The sequence below is a fragment of the Marmota monax genome, unplaced genomic scaffold, assembly GCF_021218885.2.
Source record: "Marmota monax isolate L192 unplaced genomic scaffold, Marmota_monax_Labrador192_F-V1.1 WCK01_AAM20220418_F8-fsc00033, whole genome shotgun sequence".
In the NCBI taxonomy this organism is placed as follows: Eukaryota; Metazoa; Chordata; class Mammalia; order Rodentia; family Sciuridae; genus Marmota; species Marmota monax.
The window spans coordinates 5510107-5535949 of record NW_026694282.1 but is presented as its reverse complement, the minus strand read 5'-3'; the positions used below and the strand labels follow the sequence as shown (position 1 = coordinate 5535949).

Genomic DNA, 25843 nt, shown 5'->3' with positions numbered 1-25843 from the left:
TAACAAACCCAAAGCCAATAACATAATGAATGGGGAAAAACTGAAAGCATTTCCTTTAAAATCTGGAACAAGACAAGGATATCCACTGTCACCACTCCTATTTAATATAGTACTAGAAATTCTAGCCAGAACAATTAGGCAAGAGAAATAAAAGGGATAAAAAAATAGAAAAGGAAGAAGTCAAATTATCACCATTTGCAGATGATAAGATTCTATACTTAGCTGATTGAAAATGTTCCACCAAAAGACTGCTAGAGTTAATAAATTACTTTAGCAAAATAACAGGTTCCAAAATAAAAATTTAAAAAATCAACAGCTTTCCTATATAACAATGAATCTGTTAAGAGAGAAATCAGAAAAACAATTCTATTTACAAAACAAATAAAATATCTAGGGAATAAATCTAACCAAGGAGATGAAAGACCTTTACAAGGAAAATATGGAACACTAAAGAAAGAAATTGAAGAATACTGAAGACTTCCCATGTTTGTGAAAAGGCAAAATTAATATTGTTAAAATGGCCACACTACTAAAAACAATGTACAGATTCAATGCAATACCCACCAAAATACCAGACATTCTTCATAGATCTAGAAAAAACAGTTCTAAAAGTCACTTGGAAGAATAAAAGACTCAGAATAGCCAAAGCAATTCTAAGCCAAATAAGCAATGGTGGAGGCATCACAATGTGTGACTTCAAATTATATTACAGAGCTATAATAACAAAAACTGCATAGCACAAATAGATCAATGGTACAGAATAGAAGATACAGAGATAAACCAATACATTTACTGTCATCTGATTTTTTTTTTTTGGGTGGGGGAGGATGGGTACTAGGGATTGAACCCAGTGGTGCTTAACTACTAAGCAACATCCCAGCCCTTTTCATTTATTTTTTATTTATTTTGCTTTATTTTATTTTACTTTGAGACAGGGTCTCACTAGGTTGTTTAGAGCCTCACTAGGTTGCTGAGGCTGGTTTGGAAGTTGTGATCCTCCTTCGCGGCCTCTCAAGCTGCTGGCATTAAAGCTACCATATCCAGCTTTTTCATCTGATCCTTGACAAAGGTGTCAAAAATACACACTGGAGAAAAGACAGCCTTTTTAACCAGTGGTGCTAGGAAAACTGGTCAAATGATGAATTGGATGTTGTGGGCTTTTTTGTTTGTTTGTTTTGGGTACTGGGGACTGAACCCAGGTACTGGGGATTGAACCCAGGGATTGAACCCAGGGATGTTTTATATTTTTTTAGTTTGAAACAAGGTCTTGCAAAGTTGCTGAGGCTGACCTCCAAGTGGTGATTCTCCTGCCTCAGCCTCCCTGGCTGCCAGGATTATAGGTGTGCACTACAGCACCTGTATTATACTGGATTTTTAATTTTTTTATATATAATAATTGAGAAAAATCTGAAATTTAAAGAGTATGGGGGGCTGGGATTGTGGATTAGTGGTAGAGCGCTCGCCTAGCACCGGTGGGACCCGGGTTCAATCCCAGCACCACATAAAAATAAAATGCATTGTGTTGTGTCCATCTATACCAAAAAATAAATATTAAAAAATAAAAAAAGAGTATGGAAAAAGATACACCAAACACAACTATATTAATGTTAAAGACTACTACAAAGAGCACCAGAAATATTTTTTTAAAAAGCACATGATAGAAATACTTATTTAACTAAAAAATAGAGCAATTCTGAATGTAAGTTCACCTAATAACAAAGCCTTAATAAATAAAGCAAATGTCCAAATAACCACTGGGCATTTTTTAAATATAGTTAATATGATCTCACTTCCAAAACAACTTTTTAGCCAGATGTGATGGCTTATACTTGTAATCCCAACAACTCAGAAGGCTGAGGCAGGAGGATTCCAATTTGGAGGTCAGCCTCAGTAATTTAGTGAGGCCCTAAGCAACTTAGCAATACCCTCTCTCAATATAAAAAATTTTAAAAGGACTGGGTATGTATCTCAGTGGTAAACCACCCTAGTACAAAAACAAAACAAAACAAAAACCTTTTACATATCTTTGTTTCCCATCTACTCAGCTCCCTCCCATCCCAAAGATAATCACCATGAAGACATGAAGTTTAAAAATAATCTGTATTTCCAGCTTAAGCTACTAGACAAGAAGAACGATTCTAAACCTTAGACACCAAGAAATAATAAGTATTAACAGAAAATATTAACAAACTAAGAAAGGAACAGTAGAGAAAACCGATTAAATTCTGTTTCATTCTTGTATACATTTAAATGTTTCATTCCAAAACTAGCAAACAAAAGTGCATATTTATCCTCTACCTCTTCTTTGCACAAGTAGCAAGCAGCACACTGAAATATGTAATTATACACCTTAAATTTTTTTATTTAATAATTTATCTTTTGTGATCTTTTCCAACATAGAAAGCATTTTCACTTATTTTGTACTGTAGAGTAGGATTCCATTGCATGTGTATACCATTTAACACAGCTGAGACACCTCAATTTTATTTTTTTACTTTAAACAAATGCTATAGTAAGTAACTTTTTAACTTTTTATCATTTTACATGAAATAAAACATTATGATACATTACTAGAAGCAGAAGTGCTAGATCAAGAATATATACAAGGTGCTAAGCAACTCAGTGAGACCCTGTCTCTAAATAAAATACAAAATAGGGTTGGGAATGTGGCTCAGTGGTCAAATGCCCCTGGGTTCAATCCCTGGTACCAAAAAAAAAAAAGGGGGGGGGGCACACATTTGTGATTTTGACAAATACCACTAAATAAATATAATATCTTTAAGGTTGCTTGTACAATAGTCTCAAGTGAATACTGTCTTATTAAGCATTTCATTTTAGATTTTTTTTTTTTTTTTGGCCAATCTGAAAATATAAAAGCAGTATCCAAGTGCAGAGGTGATGTTAGCATTTCTCCTATTATGGGTGAGATGTTCACATATCAATTTTTATATATTTTTCTACAAAAAGACTTCATAATCTTTGCCTTCCTTTCTTTTTTTTCCCTTTTTTTTTTGTTGTTGTTTTGTTTTCTTATTTAATGAAATTATTTAACTGGGGATCAAACCAACAACTTTTTTTTCTAGGTTATGTTTATTTAATCAAAAATAATCAGAAATCTTTGCCTTCATCAGATTTTTTACTGCATTGCAATATTTTTCATCTTTGACCTTGAACATGGAGTTTCACTCCATAAATAATACAATTTTCCTGTTGGATTGTGATTCTGAAAAACACTAAATCCAACCTGTAACTCTGTGAAAGCCAGTCTCTTTTTCAAAAGATACAGTGCACTTTTGTATATGAATAAACTGAACAAAAGGTCCTCTCAGTTTGCAGGACGCTGCAATAAAAGGAATTTTTCTGACAAAATCAATAAGACATCTAATACTCATACATAGAGCCAGGGTACTCTTCACCGCCATACTTGAACCAATAGTTTTTTGCATGCTAGGCAAACACTCTACCACTAAGATATATCATATGTCCCCCTCCCTTTTTTCTTACGCTTTGAGACATGGTCTGGCTGAGTTGGCCAGACTGACCATAAACTTGGCATTTCTTCTGCCCCCCAGTAGCTAGGATTACAGGTATGAGCCACTGCACCCAGCTCCTTGCCTACTTTATTGGTCTTTTATTTATTTCTAGAGACTCATCGTATGAAATATTTACAAAAACTTACCATATTCTTTCCTTTAAAGCAAACCTCAATAAATTAATAGTCAATAACGTATACTACATGTTCTGATCAGAATTATACTGAATTAGCATTTTTAAAATAGTAAACTCTGGCTGGTTCTGGTGGCACATACCAGTAATCCCAGGTACTCAGGAGGCAGAAGTGGTAGAATCACAACTTACACCACTTATACCTTCCAATGAACTGTTCAAAGCATTCCCTTTGAAATTAGGAACCAGACAAAATATAAACTATCACTACTCCTGTTCAACACTACACTAAAATCCTAACCAGAGAATTAAAACAGGAAATTTTAAAATATATAAGAATTATAGATAAGTATCTATAGCCAGAAAACTGAAGAGAATCTATCAGACAAGAGAATTCTAAATGTTAGGTATGAAATCACTATATATAATTTTTTTTTTTTGCATTTCTATACCCTAGTGACTAACAAGTAGAATATGTAAATTTAAAATACCATTTGCTGTAAGACAGTAAGAAACAATGAAAGACCTTCATAATTTTTATGGAAAGAATGTGAAGTTGGTGTTTTTGTTTTTTTGTTTTGTTTTGGAATTTGTTTTCCCTTTTATATTGGTATTAGAGAACAAACCCGGGGCACTTTGCCATTGAACTATGCCACAGCCCTTTTTATTTTTTATTTTGAGACAGGGTCTCTCTAAATTCCTTAAAGTCTCACTAAATTGCTGGTGAAACTTTCGATCCTCCTGTCTTAGCCTTCTGAGTCAACTGGGATTACAAGCATGTGCCACCTTGCTGAGTCAAAATGAAATGCTTATTGAAATTTTTTTAAAAGATCAATGAAGTAAAATACTATAATCATGGACAGGAAAACTTTATATCAAAAAATATATATCACTGGCTGGGCACAGTGGCACAGACCAGTAATCCTAGCAAATTGGGAAGCTGAGACAGGAGAATCACAAGTTTGAGACCATTCTCAGCAATTTAGCAAAACACTATCTCAAAATAAAAAATTGTAAGGACTGGGGATGTGGCTCAGTGGTAGTAAAGTGCCTGTAGGTGTGACCCCCAGCACCACCACCCCCAAAGCATTTTCCCCAAATTAATTCTAACCAAAATCACAACATAGCTTTGTGTGAAGCTTAACAAGATATTAAAATTAATTTTGAAAAAGCAAAAGACTAAATACAGTGAAAATAATTTTAAAGAAAAACGTCAGTAAAGGTGACTTGTTTTGTTTTGTTTGGGATGTGGGGAAGAAACCAGGGACTGAATCCAGGTTGCTTAACCACTGAACCGTACTAGCCTCAGCCCTTTTGCTTTTTTTATGGGACAGGGTCTAAAAATTGCTTAGGGTCTCACTAAACTGCTGAGGCTGGCTTTGAACTTGTGATCCTCCTGCCTGAGCCTCTCAAGCTACCATGTGCTACCATGCCCAGCATGACTAGTTATCTCATGACTTTTTTTAACAACTTCAGGAGAGAGAACTCACATGTCATAAAATTCACCCCTTTGAAACATGCAATTCAGTGGTTTTTAGTATAGTCACAGAATTGTGTAATCAACTCAAAAATCAATTGTAGAATATTCTCATCAACTCAAAAAGAAACCCCATTCCTTTGTCCCCCAATATATCTATTCTCCCCTTTCCCTGCATCAGAAGGCAATCATTAATTTGCTTTCTGGCTCTATAAATTGGTCTGTTTGGACAACTCATATAATAAAAGGTATATCTATAATTAACCCCACCCTGCAGTTCTGAACTGGATTGAACCCAAGGTGTTCTACCACTGAGTTATATGCCAAGTCCTTTTTATTTTTTGAGACAAGATTTTGCTAAATTTCCCAGGTTGGCCTAAAACTCATGATCTCCTGTTTCAGCCTCCAAAGAAGCTGAGATTACAGGTATGCACCACCACGATGGAATAGACGACTTAATTTTAAAGTCGGTAAGATAGTATAATACTGGTAAGAAGCTGAAATAGACCAAAGGAACAGTGTAATCCAGAAACATATCCACAGAAATAAAGAAAGTGGTATGTAATGCAGTTGATACTGAAGACCAATAGGTAACAAATGAACTAAGTATTCAATAAACAATCTGATGATAATTGCTTATCTGAAAAAAACAATGCTATCCTTAAGTAATATCTGACACTAGTATCAAGTTTAGTTGAATGAAAAACCTAAACAATGCTACAACTTTAAGACTATGCAGGACAATGGTTCACGATCTCAGGGCAGATCATTTTATATACAAGAACCAAAAACAGGGGCTGGCTCCATGGCTGAGTATGCATTTAGCTTTCATGAGGCCCTAGGTTCCATTCCTAGCACCACCTGAAACAAAACAGTAATCTATACAGAGAAACTGAGGTTGATGTAAAAGGAACACTTGAGCCCAACAGTTCAAGGCCAGCCTGAAGAACACAGAAAGATGGTCCCGTTTTTAAAAAGGCTCGGTGTCGAGCGTGTAGTTCAGTGGTAAGTGATTGCCTAGCATGCACAAGGCCCTGGGTTTGATTGCCAGCACCACATATATGCACACACACACACACACCAAAAAAAAAAAAAAAAAGACAAATAATCCAACAGGAAAATGCATCAAAAGGGGGAAATAGCCAATTCATGAGAGGAATACCAAAGGGGAAAAAAATTAAAATGCTCAATTCCCTACTAATTTAAGAAATCTGAATTAAAGACACAGTAAAATACCATTACTGTCAAATTAGCGAAAAAAAAATAAAAGTCTAAGCATAACAAAGAGGAATTTTATCCACTGAAGAAGGGGAAAACTTGGGAGAAAATTCTGCTTTTAAGCTATTAAGATACTTGTTCCCCACCAATCAACCAATCAGCTCTTCCCAGGATAAACTTCAGAGGAATTCTCACCCTGGTACTTAAGGATATATGTACACAATGATCAAAATGACATTGTCAGACTAGAATATAGCTCACTGGTAGAGTGCTTGCCTAACATGCACAAAGCTCTCAGTTCAATCCCTGGTACAAAGGGAAAAACAAATGAACAGACAAACCCCATTGACAATTGCAAAGATCTAGATAAAACCTAAATGTCTATCAATATTAATCTTGGGAACTCAGGAGGCTAAGGCAGCAGGATCATAAGTTTGAGGCCAGCCTAAACAACTTAGTGAGGCCCTGTCTCAAAATAAAAATAAAAGGATTAGAGATGCAGCTCAGTGTTGAAGTGCCCTGAGTTCGATCCCCAAGATAAGAAACTAGAGATATACAGAAAACCATTATATATAAAAAATGTTTAAAGCATGCCAAGCAAAATCTCAATTTAGACTAATACATATAAACTGCTTTTGAAACACATGAGAATTATATAAACACCAGATCCAAGATAATGGTTACCTCTGGGAGATCACAGCAAGATTTGATTGTAGAGGACTATCCAGGGGTTTCAACTTTATTGGTAATATTTTAATTTGTCTTGGTCTGACATTATGTACATTATTCTCTATGACTTTTTTTTGTGGGCGGGGGAGGGGGTACCAGGAATAGAATTCAGGGGCACTTAATTCCCAAGTCACATCTCTAGCCCTTTTCACTTTTTTACTTTTTGATATGGGCTCTCACTAAGTTGCTGAGACTGTCTTAGACTGTCTTTGAACTTGTGATCCTCCTGCCTCAGCCTCCCCAGTTGCTGGTATTACAGGTGTGCGCCATCACTTTTAGTATCTGGAGAGTTTCATAATTCTGTAAGTATAATTGATCAGTCTAAATTGACTTTAGAAAACACTATTTTTATTAATGTAAATTATTCAAAATGGCAAAATTTAGAATCTCTAAGTAATATCTTAATTCAGAATAATAAATAAAGTAAGGTAAAAATCTGAGTTACAATTTCATAGTCATTTCTAGAAGGACTACAATGATACATAACAGAATTAACTGTTTTCAGAGTAGCTTACAAACAAGAAAATGTGTACAATTACAAATATTTAATCCATTCAGGTAGTTTATTACATGTTGTAAGCAAATCTAAATATACCCAGAGTAAGGAGCTACTACAGCTATATAATTTCAAAATATATTTCTGTTTGAAAATGACTTTTTTAGTTATAGCAAATGTTTTCTTCCTTCCTGAAGATATTCTTTTGGTTCAAATACAGGTATCTTCCCACCGAATTCCACTGCTGTGACCATTCAGGCCTCACCCAAGATTTTTATCTATTCAGTATCAATCCGAAAGAGCAAAAAATTCAAGTGCTAAAGGATCTAAGGAAGTAAAAAGAAATTTAAAATAATTTCCAATACTTCCTTCCCTTCCCCACTTTGGGGGAAAGAGTTGAGGACCGGCTCTTAAGCATCTATCCAGAATTAATTCTTTTATTAATGTGGTATGCTATGCCCTAAACCCTCAGCTGTACCACTACTCATATTTCTGATATCAATTTCTATGCAGTAAAGAAGAGATCCTTATAAAATTCAAATCCTGACAACTAAGAAAATGGAGTATCTATCACCTTACATTGTGATTAAACTTTACCTAAAACAGGTAAATCCATTTTGCTTACATATGGATTTTTAATTAAATCTAGAAAGCATATCATCTCTGAAGCTCTTAAAACAAGTGTACAGACTTTTCTTCAAATCCATATTCTTTTGATAAACCCAAATATCTCCTGGCCATTGTTAACATAACCAAATATATTTTAATATTAAACTTTTTTGTAAACTACACAAATTTCCCAGATTCTAATACCTTCTCTGCTTAAGAATTACTACATTAAACATGAAGACTTACTAATAAATTTCAAAAACAACATATTGCTAGATGTCTTCTAAAAACTGTAACTACGTATAGTGAAAAATATAAATGGGAGATAATACAAAATGAAGCAACTTACACATATAACATGTTCGTATCCAAGTCAATGCAAACAACATCTGGTGGTGGGTCATGAAGATCAAAATACCTTGAGTCAACTCCAACTATAAATGGTAAAGGTGCACTAAGCACTCCAGCCAGTGAAAGAGGACAAAGGGGAATATATGGGCATTGCCACTGAAATGGAAAGATCATCTGGAGAAAAAGTTATAAAAAAATTAACCAAACTTTAAATTTGCAATGAAAATTATGTAATTAACTAATATTACTGAAAAGGGACCACTGAAAAGCAGTGAAGTCTAGTTTTTTTTTTTTAACCTTAAACTTCATTCCCAAACTGAATGACTATAAAATATAACTAAGCAATACTATAAACCAATGTGATTAAAATTTTCAACTATGACAATGATCACAAGCACAGTAAAAATGCTAACAACTTTTCATGTTAATTTTTATAATATCTATATAAAACCCACATTCCAATTTTATGGAATCAAAGCAAAACTACCCTAAAAATCATAAAACAAACTTATGCTTTTTAATGCTTATGCATTGCAGCCACCTATTAATTGTCAAAACAATATCTGGCCACAATTCAACCAAGAGCACTAAGGATTTAAAAAACACTAATGTAGGAACTGGGGGGGGGGGTGTGCACACCTAATGCCAGCTCTCTAGAGGCTGAGGCAGGAGTATTGCAAGTTTGAGACCATTCTCAGCACTTTAGGAAAACCCTGTCTTAAAATAAAATTTTATTTATTTATTTTATTGGGGATGTGGCTCAGTAGTTAAGCGCTCAGTGGTTAATCTCTAGTTAAAAAAAAAAAAAAAGGTATCGCTCAATTGTAGAGCATGTACTTAGCATGTGTGAGGCCCTGAGTTTGATCCCAACCACATTAAAAAATACTAATATATTTAAAATTAATGATTCTCGGGCTGGACATATAGCTCAGTCGGTAGAGTGCTTGCCACACATGCATGAGGTCTGGGTTCAAACCCCAGTACCACAAAAAATAAAAAAGAAAGAAAGAAAATTAACGATTCTCTTGGGAATAGTAAAAGTCACTTGATGCTCAATAAAAAATTGCTTGATCGTTCAAATAAACATTTTAAATAATCCAACTTCAGTGCAATATAACATCTTAAAAAGTCATTAAAAATACATTCCTCAAGAATCTTTACCAGTCTTCCTTTACAAAGCTAAACTTTAATTGTATCATATGTGCTGTAAAGAAAAGGACATTTTTGATAATTAAAAAATTTTAATCAGCTTAGATTTAAATTTTAATCATTGATGGTGAAAATTTTTCTCTCCTATTAAAATCCTTGCTTTCTTAAGACCTGGGTCAATTCTCACCCTTATTTATCACCACTCACCCCAAAGAAATACCCACAGCACTTAATTACCTCAGTTATTACAGATGGTTATTCAGGATTGGGTTTTTTTGTCTTCAATCATTATTTACTTGACAAATATCAGAGTACTTAGTAAGTACCTAACATTGTTCTTCATGATGAGACCATAGTAGTGAATAAAAAAAAAAAAAAAAATCCCTATCCTCTTATCCTCATAGGATTTTAATCTACTTTTTTCTATAAAAAGTTCTACGTATTTTAGGTCTTACAAGTCATATTGTCACTGTCACAGCTACTTAATTGTTTTTGTGCATGAAAACAGTCTTAGCTAAGATGTAAAAAATGGCCTATGTACCAATAAAACTTCACTATTTGCAAAAACAGGTGAGATGCAGAATTTGGACATGGTTTGTCAATAACTGGTGTGACAGAAAGCAGCTGAAATTTTTTAAAAGGCCAGGCATGATGGCACACACCTTTAATTTCTGTGACTCTAAAGTTCAAGGGAAGCCTCAGCAAATTAGTGAGACAGTATCTCAAAATAAAAATTAAAAAGGGCTGGGCATATGACACAGTCGTTAAGCACCCTAGGTTCGGTTCAATCCCCAGTACCTGCCCCCGCCCCCGCAAAAAAAAAAAAAAGACATAATAAATAAAATATATACACTATGTAAAAAATGATAGTCACAGGAAAGTGATTAGAGTTCAGAGCAGGAGAGAGCGAAAGCAGGTTGTATTAGGAAAATGAGGATAAAGTGACGGCCAAGCAGAAACCTGAAAAAGTTGAGGGATTTAACCAAGGGGAAGATACCTAGAGAACAGTGCTTTAAATGCAAGGAGCAGCTAGGGCAAAGGCTGCTCTAAAGGTAGCAAAAAGTGAGGTTGGCAAGAGTGAGCAAAGGGAAGAGTAGTAGAAAATGAGATCAGATTGCTGAAGGGCAGTCATTCTCATAGGACCGTGCAAGGACTTAGAAAAGATTCCCTTGAGGGAAAGATATCTTTCATTTGATGAAAGATAATTTATACCTGCAAATAAAAAATCTTAGAATAAAACTATGTGACAGCAACCTATGGCATCCTTCTCTTCACCTTTGATTTTTGCAACACCATCATAAATAGAGTCATTTTTGAAAAAGCATTCAGAGTTTCATCTATCTTTGCTTTGGGTCTCCATTAATTTCTTTTCTTTTTTTTTTTTTTAAACATACTTTTCAGATTTTTTAAAAATATTTTATTTACATTTTAGTTTTCGGAAGACACAACATCTTTGTTTGTATGTGGTGCTGAGGATTGAACCCAGGCCACACGCATGCCAGGCGAGCACGCTACCACTTGAGCCACATCCCCCCCCCATTAATTTCTTAATGTTCTTTGATATTCAAATCATTTTCCTTTTGAACATGTATTGTCATCTTCACCCTTTTTTTCAGTTTTATCTTCAAGTGTTAACTTGCTTATCAAATTCTGATTTATCAATGGTTTTATACACTATTCAGACAATTCTCCTTATCAGCAACATAAACCTACATAGTCCTGCAATTTTCATAAGATTACCAATTTCAATGTGCATTTTTTCCCCCAACTGTTCATGCACTGTATTGCTGAGATCAGCCTGGGCCACAATGGGTCTGACAAAGGAGTATGGATAAACACCAACATTTAAAGGGAATATCTGAGAGGGAACTTGCTAAAACTGTCAGTTCATTAACAAATGTTTCATTACAACAACTAGTGTTTTCACATGCAACTATAGAGACCTGAAAAAGTAATAATGAGTATCTTCAAAAGCCATGTCATATGGTTATTAATATTTTCAGTTATAGAAGCATTTCTCTGATCAGTAGAGTACCTGCCTAACATGGGTGGAGCCCTAGGTTCAATCCCCAGAACCGCAAAATCAAAACATCAAAAATATTAAGTTCTTAGAGACATACTCCATTTATTGTTTTAACAAGTATTTATTTCCTGATGCCTACTCCATGCTAGACAACTGGAATAAGTGCTAACAATACAGGAGTAAACAAGAGACTTAGGAAGAGAGGAGAATCAACTACTTTAAATAACAAATGAGATACAGAATTAGAAAAATGCAAAATCCAAAGTTCTACACTATGGCTTATAAAGTCCTACATGATCAGATTTCTTTCTAAGTGCAATAAGAAGCAATCATAGAGTTTTATACAAGGTACTTCATTTAATTTTTATTTGTGCTTTATATAAGAGCTGATCATTTAGATATTTTTCTATCCATAATCAAGTCATATATATTACTGGATACAATGATTAAAAATTAAGAGAGAAATTAACTGTGTAATTCATTTGTATAATTTAAAATGAAATTGTCCAGAGCTCTCAATGGACAGCTTCGTTTATAAGATTTATTATTATATAAATATGCAGTTTCTCACTGAAAGACTTTAAATATAAAAAATTAGAAATTGACATTTTTCTTCAAATAGAAACCACCTTTGTTTTCTTTACACTTCCTATTTTTCTTTTTTTTATATTTTAAATTTTTTCATATATTTGTTCTTTTTAGTTATACAAAACAGTAGAATGTATTCTGACTGGTCATACATACATGGAGTATAACATCCCATTTTTGTGGTTGTACATGATGTGGAGTTACAATGGTCATGTATTCATACATGAACATAGGAAACTTATGTCCAATTTATAATTCATCCTACTGACTTTTCCATTCCCATCCTCCCTCCCTTCCCCCCAACCCTCCTTCCATACTTCCTATTTTTCTTTGCAACCTGATTACATTGAACTATTACTGGACTGGTTAATTTTCAAAGGGGCTTTCTTTGAAGGATATTTCTCTTTAGAGTGCAAATTCTCTATCAGCAATTTTGTTCTAAAAGTAGAATACTGTACTTACAGCTACAACAGCTTCAGCTACCCCAGTCAACACAGCTGGCCTAAGAGAATGCAGCAGAATCTTACTCTCAAGTAAAACCAAGAGCAGCAGTGTTGCACAATTCTCAGGACCCAGATTCATCAGCAAGGTACTAAAGTTGGCTCCACTAGAAAAAAAAAACAGAAAGAAAAGGTTATGAACTACTTCGATAAAACATATTATAATCTCCTTATTAAATCATTTCCTAAGAGAATGGGGCAGGGGAGTACTGGGAATTGAAACTGAACCAATGATTATTATGTGCTTGAATGAATGTCACAATGAATACCACACTATTATGTATAATTATAATGCACCAATAAAAAACATAAATAAATAGGCCAGGCCCAATTGGGCATATCTGTAATCTGAGTGGCTCAGGAGGCTAGAGCAAGAGAATCACAAAATCAAAGCCAGCCTCAGCAATTTAGTGAAGCCCTAAGCAACTTAGTGAGACCCTGTCTCAAAGTAAAAAGGGCTGGGAATGTGGCTCTGTGGTAAAAGCACCCCTGAGTTCAATCTCTGGTACTACAATAAATAAATAATTTCCTGAATGTTAACAGATGGAGAACCTAGTATTAATTTCAAGTCTAGATTTGCTACTTTTAAAAAATAAAAAGTAGCAAATTTAATGAGATAGTATAATGGGATGCTTTAAACTCTCTTTACAAAACAAAGGGGCTATTAATGGAGAAAGATTTTCATGAATTACAACCATTTGAGCTGAGTTCAAAAGAATGGAGGTAGCCAGACATGATGGCCCATGACTGTGATACCAGCCACTCCAAAGGTTCAGGCAGGAAAATCACAAATTCAAGGTCAGCCTCAGTAACTTAGTGAGACCCTGTCTTAAAAAATGGAAAGAGATGGGGAGATGGGGAGGTGGCTCAGTGGTAAAGGACCTCTGGGTCCTTAAAAAAGTACCACACACACACACACACACACACACACCAAAAAAAAAAAATTGGGGGAATGGAGAAAGATGACATATGGAAAGGCTCTGGGGCAAAATATAAATAAATAAAGTCAGTGTTTAAATCAAGGTATTGAATAGTAAGTAAGGGGATAAAAATAACATGAGATTAGGCTGAAATTGAAATGACACAATTATATTGGCATTCTCAAAAGGGCACACTGGCTGGGGGGTAGATAAAGAATGAAGATAAGAGTAAAAAGATTAATTAAGAAGTCAATCATGAAGGATAAGTAATCATGCTAGCCCAGACTAGTGATGCATACAAAAAGAAACAAATAGATACGAGATACTTAGGATGCTAAAATCTCTTCACTTTGAACATTTACTTATGACTTGGATATGGGAATGGGAGATAAAAGGGGAAAAGGAAGAATTTCCTACATCTAATCTTGCAACTCTCTGAAGTATTACCATTTTAAAATACCACCATTACCTACCCAGGTATCAAAGACAGAAACATTAAGGTTAGCTAGGATAACAGCACACACCTGTAATCCCAGGGACTCAGTAGCCTGAGGAAGGAGGATCACAAGTTCAAAGACAACCTTATCAAGACCCTCAGCAACTTATCAAGACCCTGTCTCAAAAATAAAAAATAAAATGAGGGGCTGGGGATGTGGCTCAAGCGGTAGTGTGCTCGCCTGCATGCGTGCAGCCCGGGTTCGATCCTCAGCACCACATACAAATAAAGATGTTGTGTCTGCAGAAAACTAAAAAATAAATAAATATTAAAAAATTCTCTCTCTTTCTCTCTCTCTCTTTCCTCTCTCACTCTCTCTAAAAAAAATAAATCAATAAAAATAAAACAATAAAATAAAATGAGAGGGGATGTGACTTAGTGGTAAAGTGCCTCTGGGTTCAATTCCTGATACAAAAAAAAAAAAAAAAAATCAAAGCTATTCTTACCTATTTTTAAAATAATAATTAACTTTGTTATCCTAACCCCTAAATATTTTAAAGTATTCTGCTCCGAATAAAGAAATATATCATTTTAAATATCATTAATTGGGCTGGGGGTGTGCAGCTCAGCAGTAAAGCACTCTGCTACCATGCACAAGGCCCTGGATTCAATCTCTAGCAACTCAATAAGTAAACAAACAAACAAACATATAAATACCATTAATATTACCTTAGTGGTAAAGGTGTGGAAACTGGCTGTGATAATATTAATGCATCATGGACTGACAGCTTGAAAAAAAAGAAAAATAAATTAACCAAACCCATTTTGAAATCTAAATATTTAGATCAGGTAAAATGGAAAATAGTTCAATACACAGAAATATTTTTTTGAAATATAATAAGATATAAACTGACAGCTGTATTTATTCAGAGGTATTACATAAGTTCTTTTTAACTAAATTGTTAATTTGAGCTTTAATTCAGTTAACTGGTTAAAAAGCAGTTACTTAAAAATTTGGGAATAACTCCTTTATATAAAAGACTCAGATTTATTTACTCAATAAACTGGTAAGTATTTTGTATTTGCTTCATGTATATTAATATTTGAACTAAAATATTTACTAAATTAGTAAAATATTTACTAAATTAGTAAAATATTTACTAATTTAGTAAAAATATTTCCTAAAATAACTAAAATAATACACTCAAGATCAACAGTATCTGTCTTAATCATACCATATATATAATGTTAATATTTAGGGAAAAAATATTAAAAAGCTTGCCTCTACAGACCAGTGCTACTCAACTGCTATATGCAAACTACTATTGTCCAGGAAAAGATAATAAATATATATCAAAATCTTTAGCAGCTTTTAGGGCACTCTGATCCTGCTCCCTCATTCAAGCAATGGAATAACATCTATGGACAGGACACACACCTGTCTATTTCTATCCTGATCTCTTACAGCAAGGTGCATGTGTTACAAGCTATATACCTACCTAGGTTGGCCACTTATTAGAAAGAAAAAGAAACCAGCCTTGAGCATAGATAGATTAAAAAGCACTATTACAAATTGTTTCAGTTCCCTGCTCCAACCATGGTTCAATACATTTTTAACATTGATCCATCACTCTAAAATTAGGAACAAAATCGTAATTCTGGGTCTTATATTATTAAATTTAGCTACATAAAGGCCATGTTTGGACCAATGATGACAATGTCATGAACCAAAAATTATAATTATTCCAATTCTGCATACTTAGGATCTAAAAAAAAAAAAAAGCCCCTAAGGAAAAATGGTCAGGAAAGCTATTAAATAATAGAAATTGAACTTCATGAATGCATTGCTTCACTTCATACTCAAAGGGTCATGGGATCCACTCTACAATGACTAGAATGGCATATGCAGGGCTCTCTCAAAATGTATTTCTTTTTAATTACCTGTACAAGGATTCTTGGTCTTTGTGGTGAAGGAAAAGGGATGTTTTGCATAAAATGTGAAATATGCCTGGAAAAGAATTTGAAATAAAGATCATAATTACTTTTCTAAACTTTTTCATAGATTTTAACAAATCTTAACTATCTCTATACCTCATCTCAGATATGACAAGGCTATTAATTTAAAACTTAGGCTAAGGAAATAAATTTGGGGGCCAGGCACAGTGGCGGACACCTGTAAGTAATCCCAGCTACTCAAAGTCTGAGGTGGGAGAATAAGAGGTTCAAGGTAAGCCTGGGCAACTTAGTAAGACCTTGTCTCAGAATAAAAAGTTTTTAAAAAGTAGAGAGGTAGAGGTGTAATTCAGTGATAGAGCATCTCTGGGTTCAATCCCTAGTAATGCAAAACAAAAAAAATAATTGTTTTTTTCTTTTTTTACTTTGTATACTGGAGATTGAACCCAGGACCTTACACATGCTAGGCAGGCATGCATGCTAACCCTGAGCTACATTCCCAGCCCCAAAGAAATTTCCTTAATGTAAGTAAATGTCCATTAAAATTCTGAAATGTGCGATGTACTTTCTGATACAAAGTCCATATTAATATCTCCTGTTATTACCAGGAAAATATAAATTAAAAAGAAATAGTTTTCGGCTGGGGATACAGCTCAGTTGGTAGAGTGCTTGCCTCTCATGCACAAGGCCCTGGGTTCAATCCCCAGCACCACACACACACAAAAAGTAGTTCTCATGGGGCTAGGGATATAGCTCAGTGGTAGAACATATGCATGCAGAAAGCCCTGGATTCAATCCCCCCACTGGGGGGCAAAAAGAGGAGCAACTCTATATCTATTTTTCTGCTTACAAAAGATTTCCATGAAAGGAGAACTATAAATTAAAGGAAAATTATCAACAATTCTGATGCTAAAACCCAAACTTTACATTTAACAAAACTCACCTTTACTAATTTCTATATCTGTTTAGAAAAATTTTATACTTAAAACTCAAATTGGCCACTTTAGTATAGAGGGTGCCCTTGTGTGTGTCTTGGTTATTAGAGAATGAAAAGAAAACCACAATACAATCTATGAGTTGCTTCCTCGGGTACATTCTCAGAAAGATTCATATTTGGGCATTCTTAACTGTCACTCTTCAATTTTAAATTACATTCAATGACTCAGGTGAAGAAGAGAGTTACGTAAAAACTAGGGTAACTGTGACTCTCCTTCCCTTTCAATTTTGCTGCTAAAGCTGGATTAACAATGAAACATATTCATATACATTCAGTTTTTCTACCAGACTTCAATCTAATCATTATACATACTTTTCAATGGGAAGAGGATGTGGTCCAGACACAGAAAGTTTGTAGATAAACATAAGAAACTTTCTAAAAGCATCAAAAAAAGGCCAGTGTGAGAGTAAACAAATGCATTTGTTTGAATTGATGGATTTAGAGATCACTTTTCTCTCCACAGGCGTCAACAAGCCCAGCTGCATAAGCTGTTTCTCTGTTAGAAGTTCCCGAGAATATGGTTCGTAAAACTGGATGGCAGCTCCATATACCTAGAGTAACAGAATTGTTATAAGATTTGAGTTTATTTTTTAAAATTAATTTCTTTTTCTCTTATGAAATAAGAAATATTTGCTGGGAGTGCAAATGAAAAGAAAAACATCTCACTCAAAATTCCATCCCAAAGATAACCAAATTTTGATGTAAATTCCTTTAATTTTTTTCCACTATATTTATACATTCAAGCACATACAGTATACAAAAGTGGACACTAACCTCTTATATTTTCATTTTAAACCACACAGTGAAATTTTTACCTACCACTTACGCTAGAGAATATACCCGAATGACCACAGTCAAGTTGCATTTGTGTTTTTTTTTTTTTTTGTACTATGGTAAAATATACTTACCAAAATTTAACCCTTCAATCATTTTTAAGTGTACAATTCAGTGGAATGAACCTTCACAGTGTTATACAACCATTACCACTGTCCACTTTCAGAATCTTTTTATCACTTCAAAGGGAAGCTGTGTATCCCTTCACAGAAATTTACCATTCCCTCACCCCCATTCCAAGTCCATGGTAACTTCTATTCTACTTTTTGTATCTATGAATTTTCCTATTTTAACGTGCTTTGTACAAGTGAAATCATATAGTGTTAGTCCTTTTTGTGTCTGGATTATTTTGCTTAGCATGTTTTCAAAGTTCTTCTATGTTGCAGCATATATCCCTGTTTTACTCCCTTTAAAGGATGAATAATATTCTATTGTGCATGTATACCTCGTTTTGTTTATCCATCCAATTACGGGAATTGGGTTGTTTCTACCTTTTGACTACTGTGATTAATGCTGCTGAGAGTGCTGAAGTACAAGTTCTGAGTCCCTACTTTCAATTATTTTGGGTGTATACCTAGGAATGAAACTGTTGGACTGAATGATAATTCTGTTTACTCTTTGGAGGAAATGCCAAACTGTTTCCACAGCAGCAGCACCATTTTATATTCCCATTAGCAAAGTTCAAGGATTCCAATTTCTTCATATCCTCAACAATACTTATTTTCTGGGGTTTGTTTGCTTGCTTGTTTTTCTTTTTTTTTTTTTCTTTTTTTTTTTTGGCGGGGGGGTAATAGGGATTAAACCCAGGGCATTCTGGCACCACTGAACTTTATCACTAGCCCTTTTTATTATTTATTTTGAAACTGGGTTTCAGTAAATTGCTGAGATTGGCCTCAAACCCACAATTCTCCTGCCTCAGCCTCCAGAATAGCTGGCATTACAGGTGTGCACCACCACTCCTAGCCATTTTGAGATAGGGTCTCATAAGTTGCCTGGGCTGGCCTCAAACCTGAATCCTCCTGCCTCAGACTTTTGAAATATTTAGGATTACAGGCTTGCACCAACACAGTAGATTTTATGGTTTTTAACAGCCATCCTAATGGGTGTAAAGTGTTATCTCACTATTGTTTTCATTGCATTTCCCTAATGCATAGAGATATTGAACATCTTTTATCTTACTGCAATTTGTACTTCTTTGGAGAAATATCAACTTAAGTCCTTGGGCCATTTTTAAATTGGGTTATTCAGTTTTTGTTACAGGAGGTTTTTATATAATATATTCTAGATATAAATACCCTATCATCTGGGAATGGAGCTCAGTGGTACAGGGACTACTTAGTATTTGCCAGGCCCAGGTTCGATCTTAGAACCATAATACAAAACAAAACAAAACAAACAACAATCTTCTCAGATATATAATTTGCAATAATTCTCTCCCTTTTCACTCTCTTGATAGTGTTCCTAGATGGGAAAAAGTGTTATTAATTTTGTTGAAGTCCAATTTATCCACTTTTTCTTTTGCCCTAATTTTGCTTTTCATGCCATAATAGATATCACCAGCAAAACCAGTGTCATTAAGATTTTTACCTATGCTTTCTTCTAAAGAGTTTATACTTACAGTTCTCAAGTTGAGGTCGTTGATATATTCTGAGTTTTGTATATCTGTATGTGTGTATTTGTTCTATTGTTCATTTCTTGACCTTTTGTGATGCTGGGGTTTGAACCCAGGGGCTTGCACATGCTAGTCAAGGGCTTTATCACTTTAGCCTTGGGTTAAATTTTATATATCATATATGTATGCACATGTATACACACACACACACATACACACACACACACACACACGTCAATTACATCTACACTTTTTACAGTCCCTGTATCCCTTTATTTTCTTTTAACCTAAGGGCCCTTAGATGGTTTTAATTACTTTCTTTTCTAAGATCATTTGGTCAAGCACCTATTGGCATCTTTGTTATTAAACAAAGTACCTCTATTTTTTCACCTCTGTCTACTACAATCTACCTTCTATTTCCATTAAAACAATTCTAATCAAGATCCCAATGACTTTCAGGGCTTAAATTTTTTTGATCTCTCTATAACAAAGTACAGCTAACATTCCTCTGTTTTGAAACTATACTCTTTAGGTATTTGGGGGGCGGGGGGGAGTACCTGGGAATGAACTCAGGGGCACTCAACCACTGGGCCACATCCCCAATCCAATTTTTTGTATTTTATTAAAGACACAGTCTCACTGAGTTGCTTAGCACCTTGCTGTTGCTGGGGCTGGCTTTGAACTCATGATCCTTCTGTCTCAGCCTTCCGAGCTTCTGGGATTATAGGCATGCACCACTGTGCTTGGCTTCTTTTAGTATCTTTGTGGCCTCTTTTTTCGATCCAACACTACATTCAATTCTATTACCCAACACTTAAATACTGGCACTCCTCAAGGTTTTAATTTTATTTGGAAATTTCATCTTTTGAAGGTTTTGATGTTTTTGTTTTCTGTTTTTTTGGTACTGGGGATTGAACCCAGGGGCACTAAATCCCTAGCCCGTTTTATTTTTCTTTTGAGATAGGGGCTGAGGCTGGCCTTCAACTTGGGATCCTCACGCCTTACCCTCCCTGGTAGCTAAGATTACAAGCATTCACTAACATACCCAACTTCAGGAATTTAACAGTTGAACTAACAAAACACAAACCTTTACTATCTTAACTCCAAACTTCTATTTCTAAATAACATGACAATACCTGTAGCTGAAAGTCCCATAGGAAACATAAAACATTTTCAAAAGTGAATTCATTGCATACACACTTTTTCCAGTGTTTCCAATCTCACTCAGTGACAGCATATTACCCAGTCCCAAGTTACCCAGTCTTTAAGCTAGAAACTTTCAACTCCATGTTGACTCACCACATCTCAAAGTAAGCACTGCAGCAATTCACAATAGCTAAACTGTGGAACCAACTTAGATGCCCTTCAATAGATGAATGGATAAAAAAAAAAATGTGGCATATATACATAATGGAATATTACTCAGCAATAAAATCATGGCATTTGCAGGTAAATGGTTGGAGTTAGAGAAGATAATGCTAAGTGAAATTAGCCAATCCCATAAAACCAAATACCAAATGTTTTCTTTGATATAAGGAGGTTGATTCATGGTGGGATAGGGAAGGGGAGCATGAGAGGAATAGACCAACTCTATATAGGGCAGGGGGTTTGGAGGGGAAGGAAGGGGGCATGGGATTATTAATGATGATGGAATGTGATGATCATTACTATCCAAAGTACAGGTATGAAGACATGAATTGGTGTGAATATACTGTGTATACAACCAGGGATATAAAAAATTGTACTGTATATATGTAATAAGAATTATAATGCATTCTGCTGTCATATATAAATTTTTAAAATTTACATTAAAAAAAACAAGCACTGCAGTAAATACTAACTGGTCTCAGCAAGGAGTATTTTAGTGGCCATAGACCTGCTGAGTTAATAATTTGATCCATCAAAAGCTCCCCATTACAGGTGATACATCCCAGTCCATGTGACTGGCATAATGTTCTCAATTCCTATTTAATAATACAGAACTATATACAGTACGAGGCATAGGTATTATTTCATTATTTTGTACCTTTGTACATACTGTTATACTTTGGTGCTTCCTCCTGATCTATTCTTCAAAATACTGCTAAGGTATTTTGTGAATACTTTGTAAAGCATTTCTAACATCATACCCATCCCCTCCTCCAAACCAATCAGTCCTTCTCTCTATACTTCATAAATCTTATTAGTAATTGACCATGTAATCACATGGGCCACTGTGGCACATACCTATAATCCCAGAGGCTCAGAAAACTGAGGAGGAGGATCACAGAGTTCAAAGTCAACCTCAGCAACTTATGCTTGCTTTCTTTTCTTTTCTTTTTTTTTTTTTAAGACAAAGGTGCCTTTTTATTTTTTAGTGTCTTTATTTTTATTTATTTATTTCTTTAATGTGGTGCTTGAGGATTGAACCCAGGGCCTCATGCATTCGAGGCAAGCTATAACCCCAGCCCCAACTTTGCTTTCTTTATAAGAAAAAAAAAAAAAAAGCTGGAGATGTGGGTCAGTGGTTAAGCACCCCTAGTTCAATTCCTGGTAACAAAAAAAAAAAAAGAAAGCATATAATCACATTGCCTCACTTGGGCACAGAGCAATGGACTTGACCACCTATGGACTGGACTGGACCTCTGAAATCAGGAGCCCCAAATAAATGTTCCCTGCTCTAAATTGTTCTTGTCAGATATTTCAGTCACAGCAACACAAAACTGAGGGTCTCACTAAATTGCTGATGCTGACCTCGAAATTGTGATCCTCCTGCCTCAGTCTCCCAAGTTAACAAGGATTACAGGCATACACTACCTTCACCCAGCCAGATAATTTAAAGATTTTTAAATTTTCAGTTATATTAACAACTTTCAATGAGAAACATAAATGATCATTAAGCTAACAAGTTAATTTAGTTATAGGTAATGCAGTTAACACAGCACTGATCTTTATATTATGAGAGATATTTTATCTTTAATATAAAGGTCATAAAGTTACAGCATGAGACCACATATAAATTCTATTGATCCACATGAGTCATCTGTGGTGAGATATGTTTTTTCAATAAAATTGATTCTTTATCAACTTTCCTAAAAAAGTTTTCAATTTCCACTGTTATCTGCTTTTTTTAATATTTATTTTTTAGTTATAGGTGGACACAATATCTTTATTTTATTTTTATGGGGTGCTGAGGACCAAATCCAGTGACTCACACATGGTAGATGAGCGCTCTACCTCTAAGCCACAACCCCAGCTATTATCCCCCTCTCCCCCTCCCCCCCCCGTAGTACTGTGGATTGAACCCAGTGGTTCTCTACCACTGAGCAATATCCCCAGCCACCTCTCCCCAACATTTTTTTAACTTGGAAACAGGATCTTACTAAGTTGCTGAGGTTGACCTCAAACTTAATATCATCCTGCCTCAGTCTCCAGAGTCACTGGATCACAGGCAAACACAACGGCACCCACCCTCCTTTATTTTAATCTATCATTTTATGTCAATATTACTGATTTATGCAATACATATTTTATATAAGACAATATCCTGTTTCTTTGCTCTTCTGTCTTTGGTGTACTAGTTTTAGATATAGTTTTTAAAATATTATATATTTTATGTATTAGTTTATATATAGTTTTACTATCATAAAGGAGTGAGTTTACTTATTAATTATTTTTTCTGCTAAAAATTCAAAGTGTACCTTTAAAGACAACTTTCCATCAACTTTGGAAAACTCTCAACCAACAGCTCTTAAAGTGTTCCCTTTTTCTTTTCTAGTCTCTCCTTTTGCAACTCATTAAATACTTACTGAACCTTCTGATTCTCTCTGCCACATCGTCAAATTCCTTTTATGTTTTACTGTGCCACATTTAAAAATATCTATATTCCATATCACTAATTCTTCCTTTAGTTATGTCTGACCTGTTGTTTAATCCATTCACTAACTTTTGCTTTTAGGGCTTTTTTTTTTTTTTTTTTTTGCTGTACTGGAGACTGAACTCAGTGACACTATACCATTGAGCTACATCCTCAACCCTTCTTATTTTTTGAATGGTTTCTCCAGAAAGCCTCAGAAACTCCAGGGGTATTAGCATGGACATTTCATGAGGGTACTCACATTGGGCATTGCAACATACATTTAAATGTTTGTGTTTTTTTTTTTTTTTTGGTACAGGGGATTGAACTCACTTGATCACTGAGTCATATTCCCAGCCCTATTTTGTATTTTATTTAGAGACAGGGTCTCACTGAATTGCTTAGCGCCTCGCTTTTTCTAAAGCTGGCTTTGAACTCTCCATCCTCCATCCTCAGCCTCCCAAGCTGCTGGGATTACAGGTGAGCCCCACCGCATCCAGCAATTTAAATGTCTTTTGTTTAAATAATGCTAATATCCAAAGCTTACATCATATTAACCACTAGAATAAGAAACATGGACAAAATAGAGTTCATCAACAAGACAAAAATATACCTTTTCAGCTGAAGAACCTGTCAGGACAAAAGTTGAAAAAACTGGAAGTGGATATTTGGTTTGAGGATCCCAACATTCAATAGTTGCTCCCATAGGAAGGCAGAAAAGAGGTACAGATTCTGAGAGTGGAAAGGATTCATAGTCATCTTCTGGATACCTAAAAATTAAACCTTTTGGGAAAAGGAGGTAATGATGAATTTTCTTTGAAAGTCACTTTTCAATAAACTATATATAATATGTATTAACAGGATATTTTAATACCAAATTTCATGGAAATATCTATGAAATTTCAAAATCAATTTGGGGGATGGGGGTAACTGGGAAAACTCTCAACCAACAGCTGAATCCAGGAGTACTTAACAACTAAGCCATGTACCCAGCCCTTTTTTATTTTTTATTTTGAGACACGGTCTCACTAGGTTGTTTAGGGCCTCACTAATTTGCTGAGGCTGGCCTTGAATTTAGAATCCTCTGCCTCAGCCTCCCAAGCCACTGGGATTACAGGCATGCACCACCACACCCAGCTCAAAATCAATTTTTCTCTTGCTATGACAGAAATTAAAATAAGCTAACAAATTTACCCTTTAAATTTTACCCATGGACTTATAGTAAATTATAACATGGAAATGTATTAAATATACTAGTCAAGACTTTTCAATCTTAATCACAATCGTAAATGTGTTTTTTTCTACATACATTAACACCTTGTGAAAAAATGGTAAGAAAGTTATAGGAAAATTTACTATTTCAGTTAGTCTTCAGAAAAAAATTCAGGGAAGGTACAAGTGTTATGAAATAATGCCAAGGCAACAGAAATTATCATAGCTCCTACACTCATGAGGGAGAAGCAGTGCAAAAGGCATGCAACATGAAAAGTAAACAAAACAGAAACCCCTGACACTGAGTACAGAGTATGTGAGACCCAGAAAGCAGGAGCAGGGAGCACTGAGAGAACCAAAGTAGCTACATGGCATCATTAATTAGCCTCTAATTTAACAACTTCTAAGTTAAAAATCTGAAAATCACTACCAGACTTTTGAGTTCATATCCAGTCTCCAAAACTCTGTATTCTAAAATAAATGTCCCTGATATCAAGTATCTAAATACTTTCACAGTTTCTTTCAACAATTTTTTTTTGGGGGGGAGGGGGTACTAGGGATTGAACCCAGAGGCACTTTACCATTGATCTACATCCTCAGCCCTTTTTATTTTGAGACAGGGTCTCACTAAGTTGCTCAGGGTCTTGCTAAATTGCTGAGGCTAGCCTAAACCTTACAATCCACCTGCCTCAGCATCCCAAGTTGCTGGTTTATAGGCATGTACCACCATACCCAGCTAGTGATTTTGTTTGTTTGTTGTTTTTTAAGTGAAACCCTCTCCCCACAAAAAAAGAAAAAACATTCTAGGGAATTATGTACAATCAACACATTACAACAATCATTAGCAGTTACATATTTTAAGATCACACTGAATTTTACAGTTGTTGCCTTTATTTTTATAGTATCAATTAAATTGTTTGATTCATTAGTATGAATGTTTTTATGAGGACAATCAAGTTTTCAATTATGGATTTGCCTGACACCCCTGAAGTAGAGTCCATTTCAAAAACTGTGCATGATCAAAAAGTAATTGGCACTGCTTCTTTTCACAAAGAAGTATTCCAGTAGTTCTTCTATTTACAACTGGAGCATACCTGTATTTTCAGTTTTTATCCCACCATACCAGTGGGATGAAGAGGTCACACTTAAATCTTTACAGCCCTTGACACTTTACTGTGCAGTAAGAATGTGGCGATAGATTTCTCAAAAACTTCATGGCAGAAAAGTTTCTCAGGCCC

General features: G+C 34.9%; 1 protein-coding gene across 6 annotated transcripts in view; it reads right to left on the bottom strand.

Moving 5' to 3' along the window:
* The window catches only part of Dennd4c (DENN domain containing 4C), a 108127-nt gene that overhangs the window by 52416 nt on the left and 29868 nt on the right, over positions 1-25843 (bottom strand). For all 6 annotated transcript variants that reach the window (XM_046467320.2, XM_046467317.2, XM_046467314.2 and 3 more), the window contains exons 5-10: positions 24007-24176; positions 17425-17663; positions 16104-16170; positions 14892-14950; positions 12769-12913; positions 8545-8720 (exon numbers count right to left, since the gene is read on the bottom strand). In XM_046467320.2, the coding sequence (XP_046323276.1) occupies positions 8545-8720; positions 12769-12913; positions 14892-14950; positions 16104-16170; positions 17425-17663; positions 24007-24176 (856 nt within the window). The remainder of the gene's footprint in view (positions 1-8544; positions 8721-12768; positions 12914-14891; positions 14951-16103; positions 16171-17424; positions 17664-24006; positions 24177-25843) is intronic.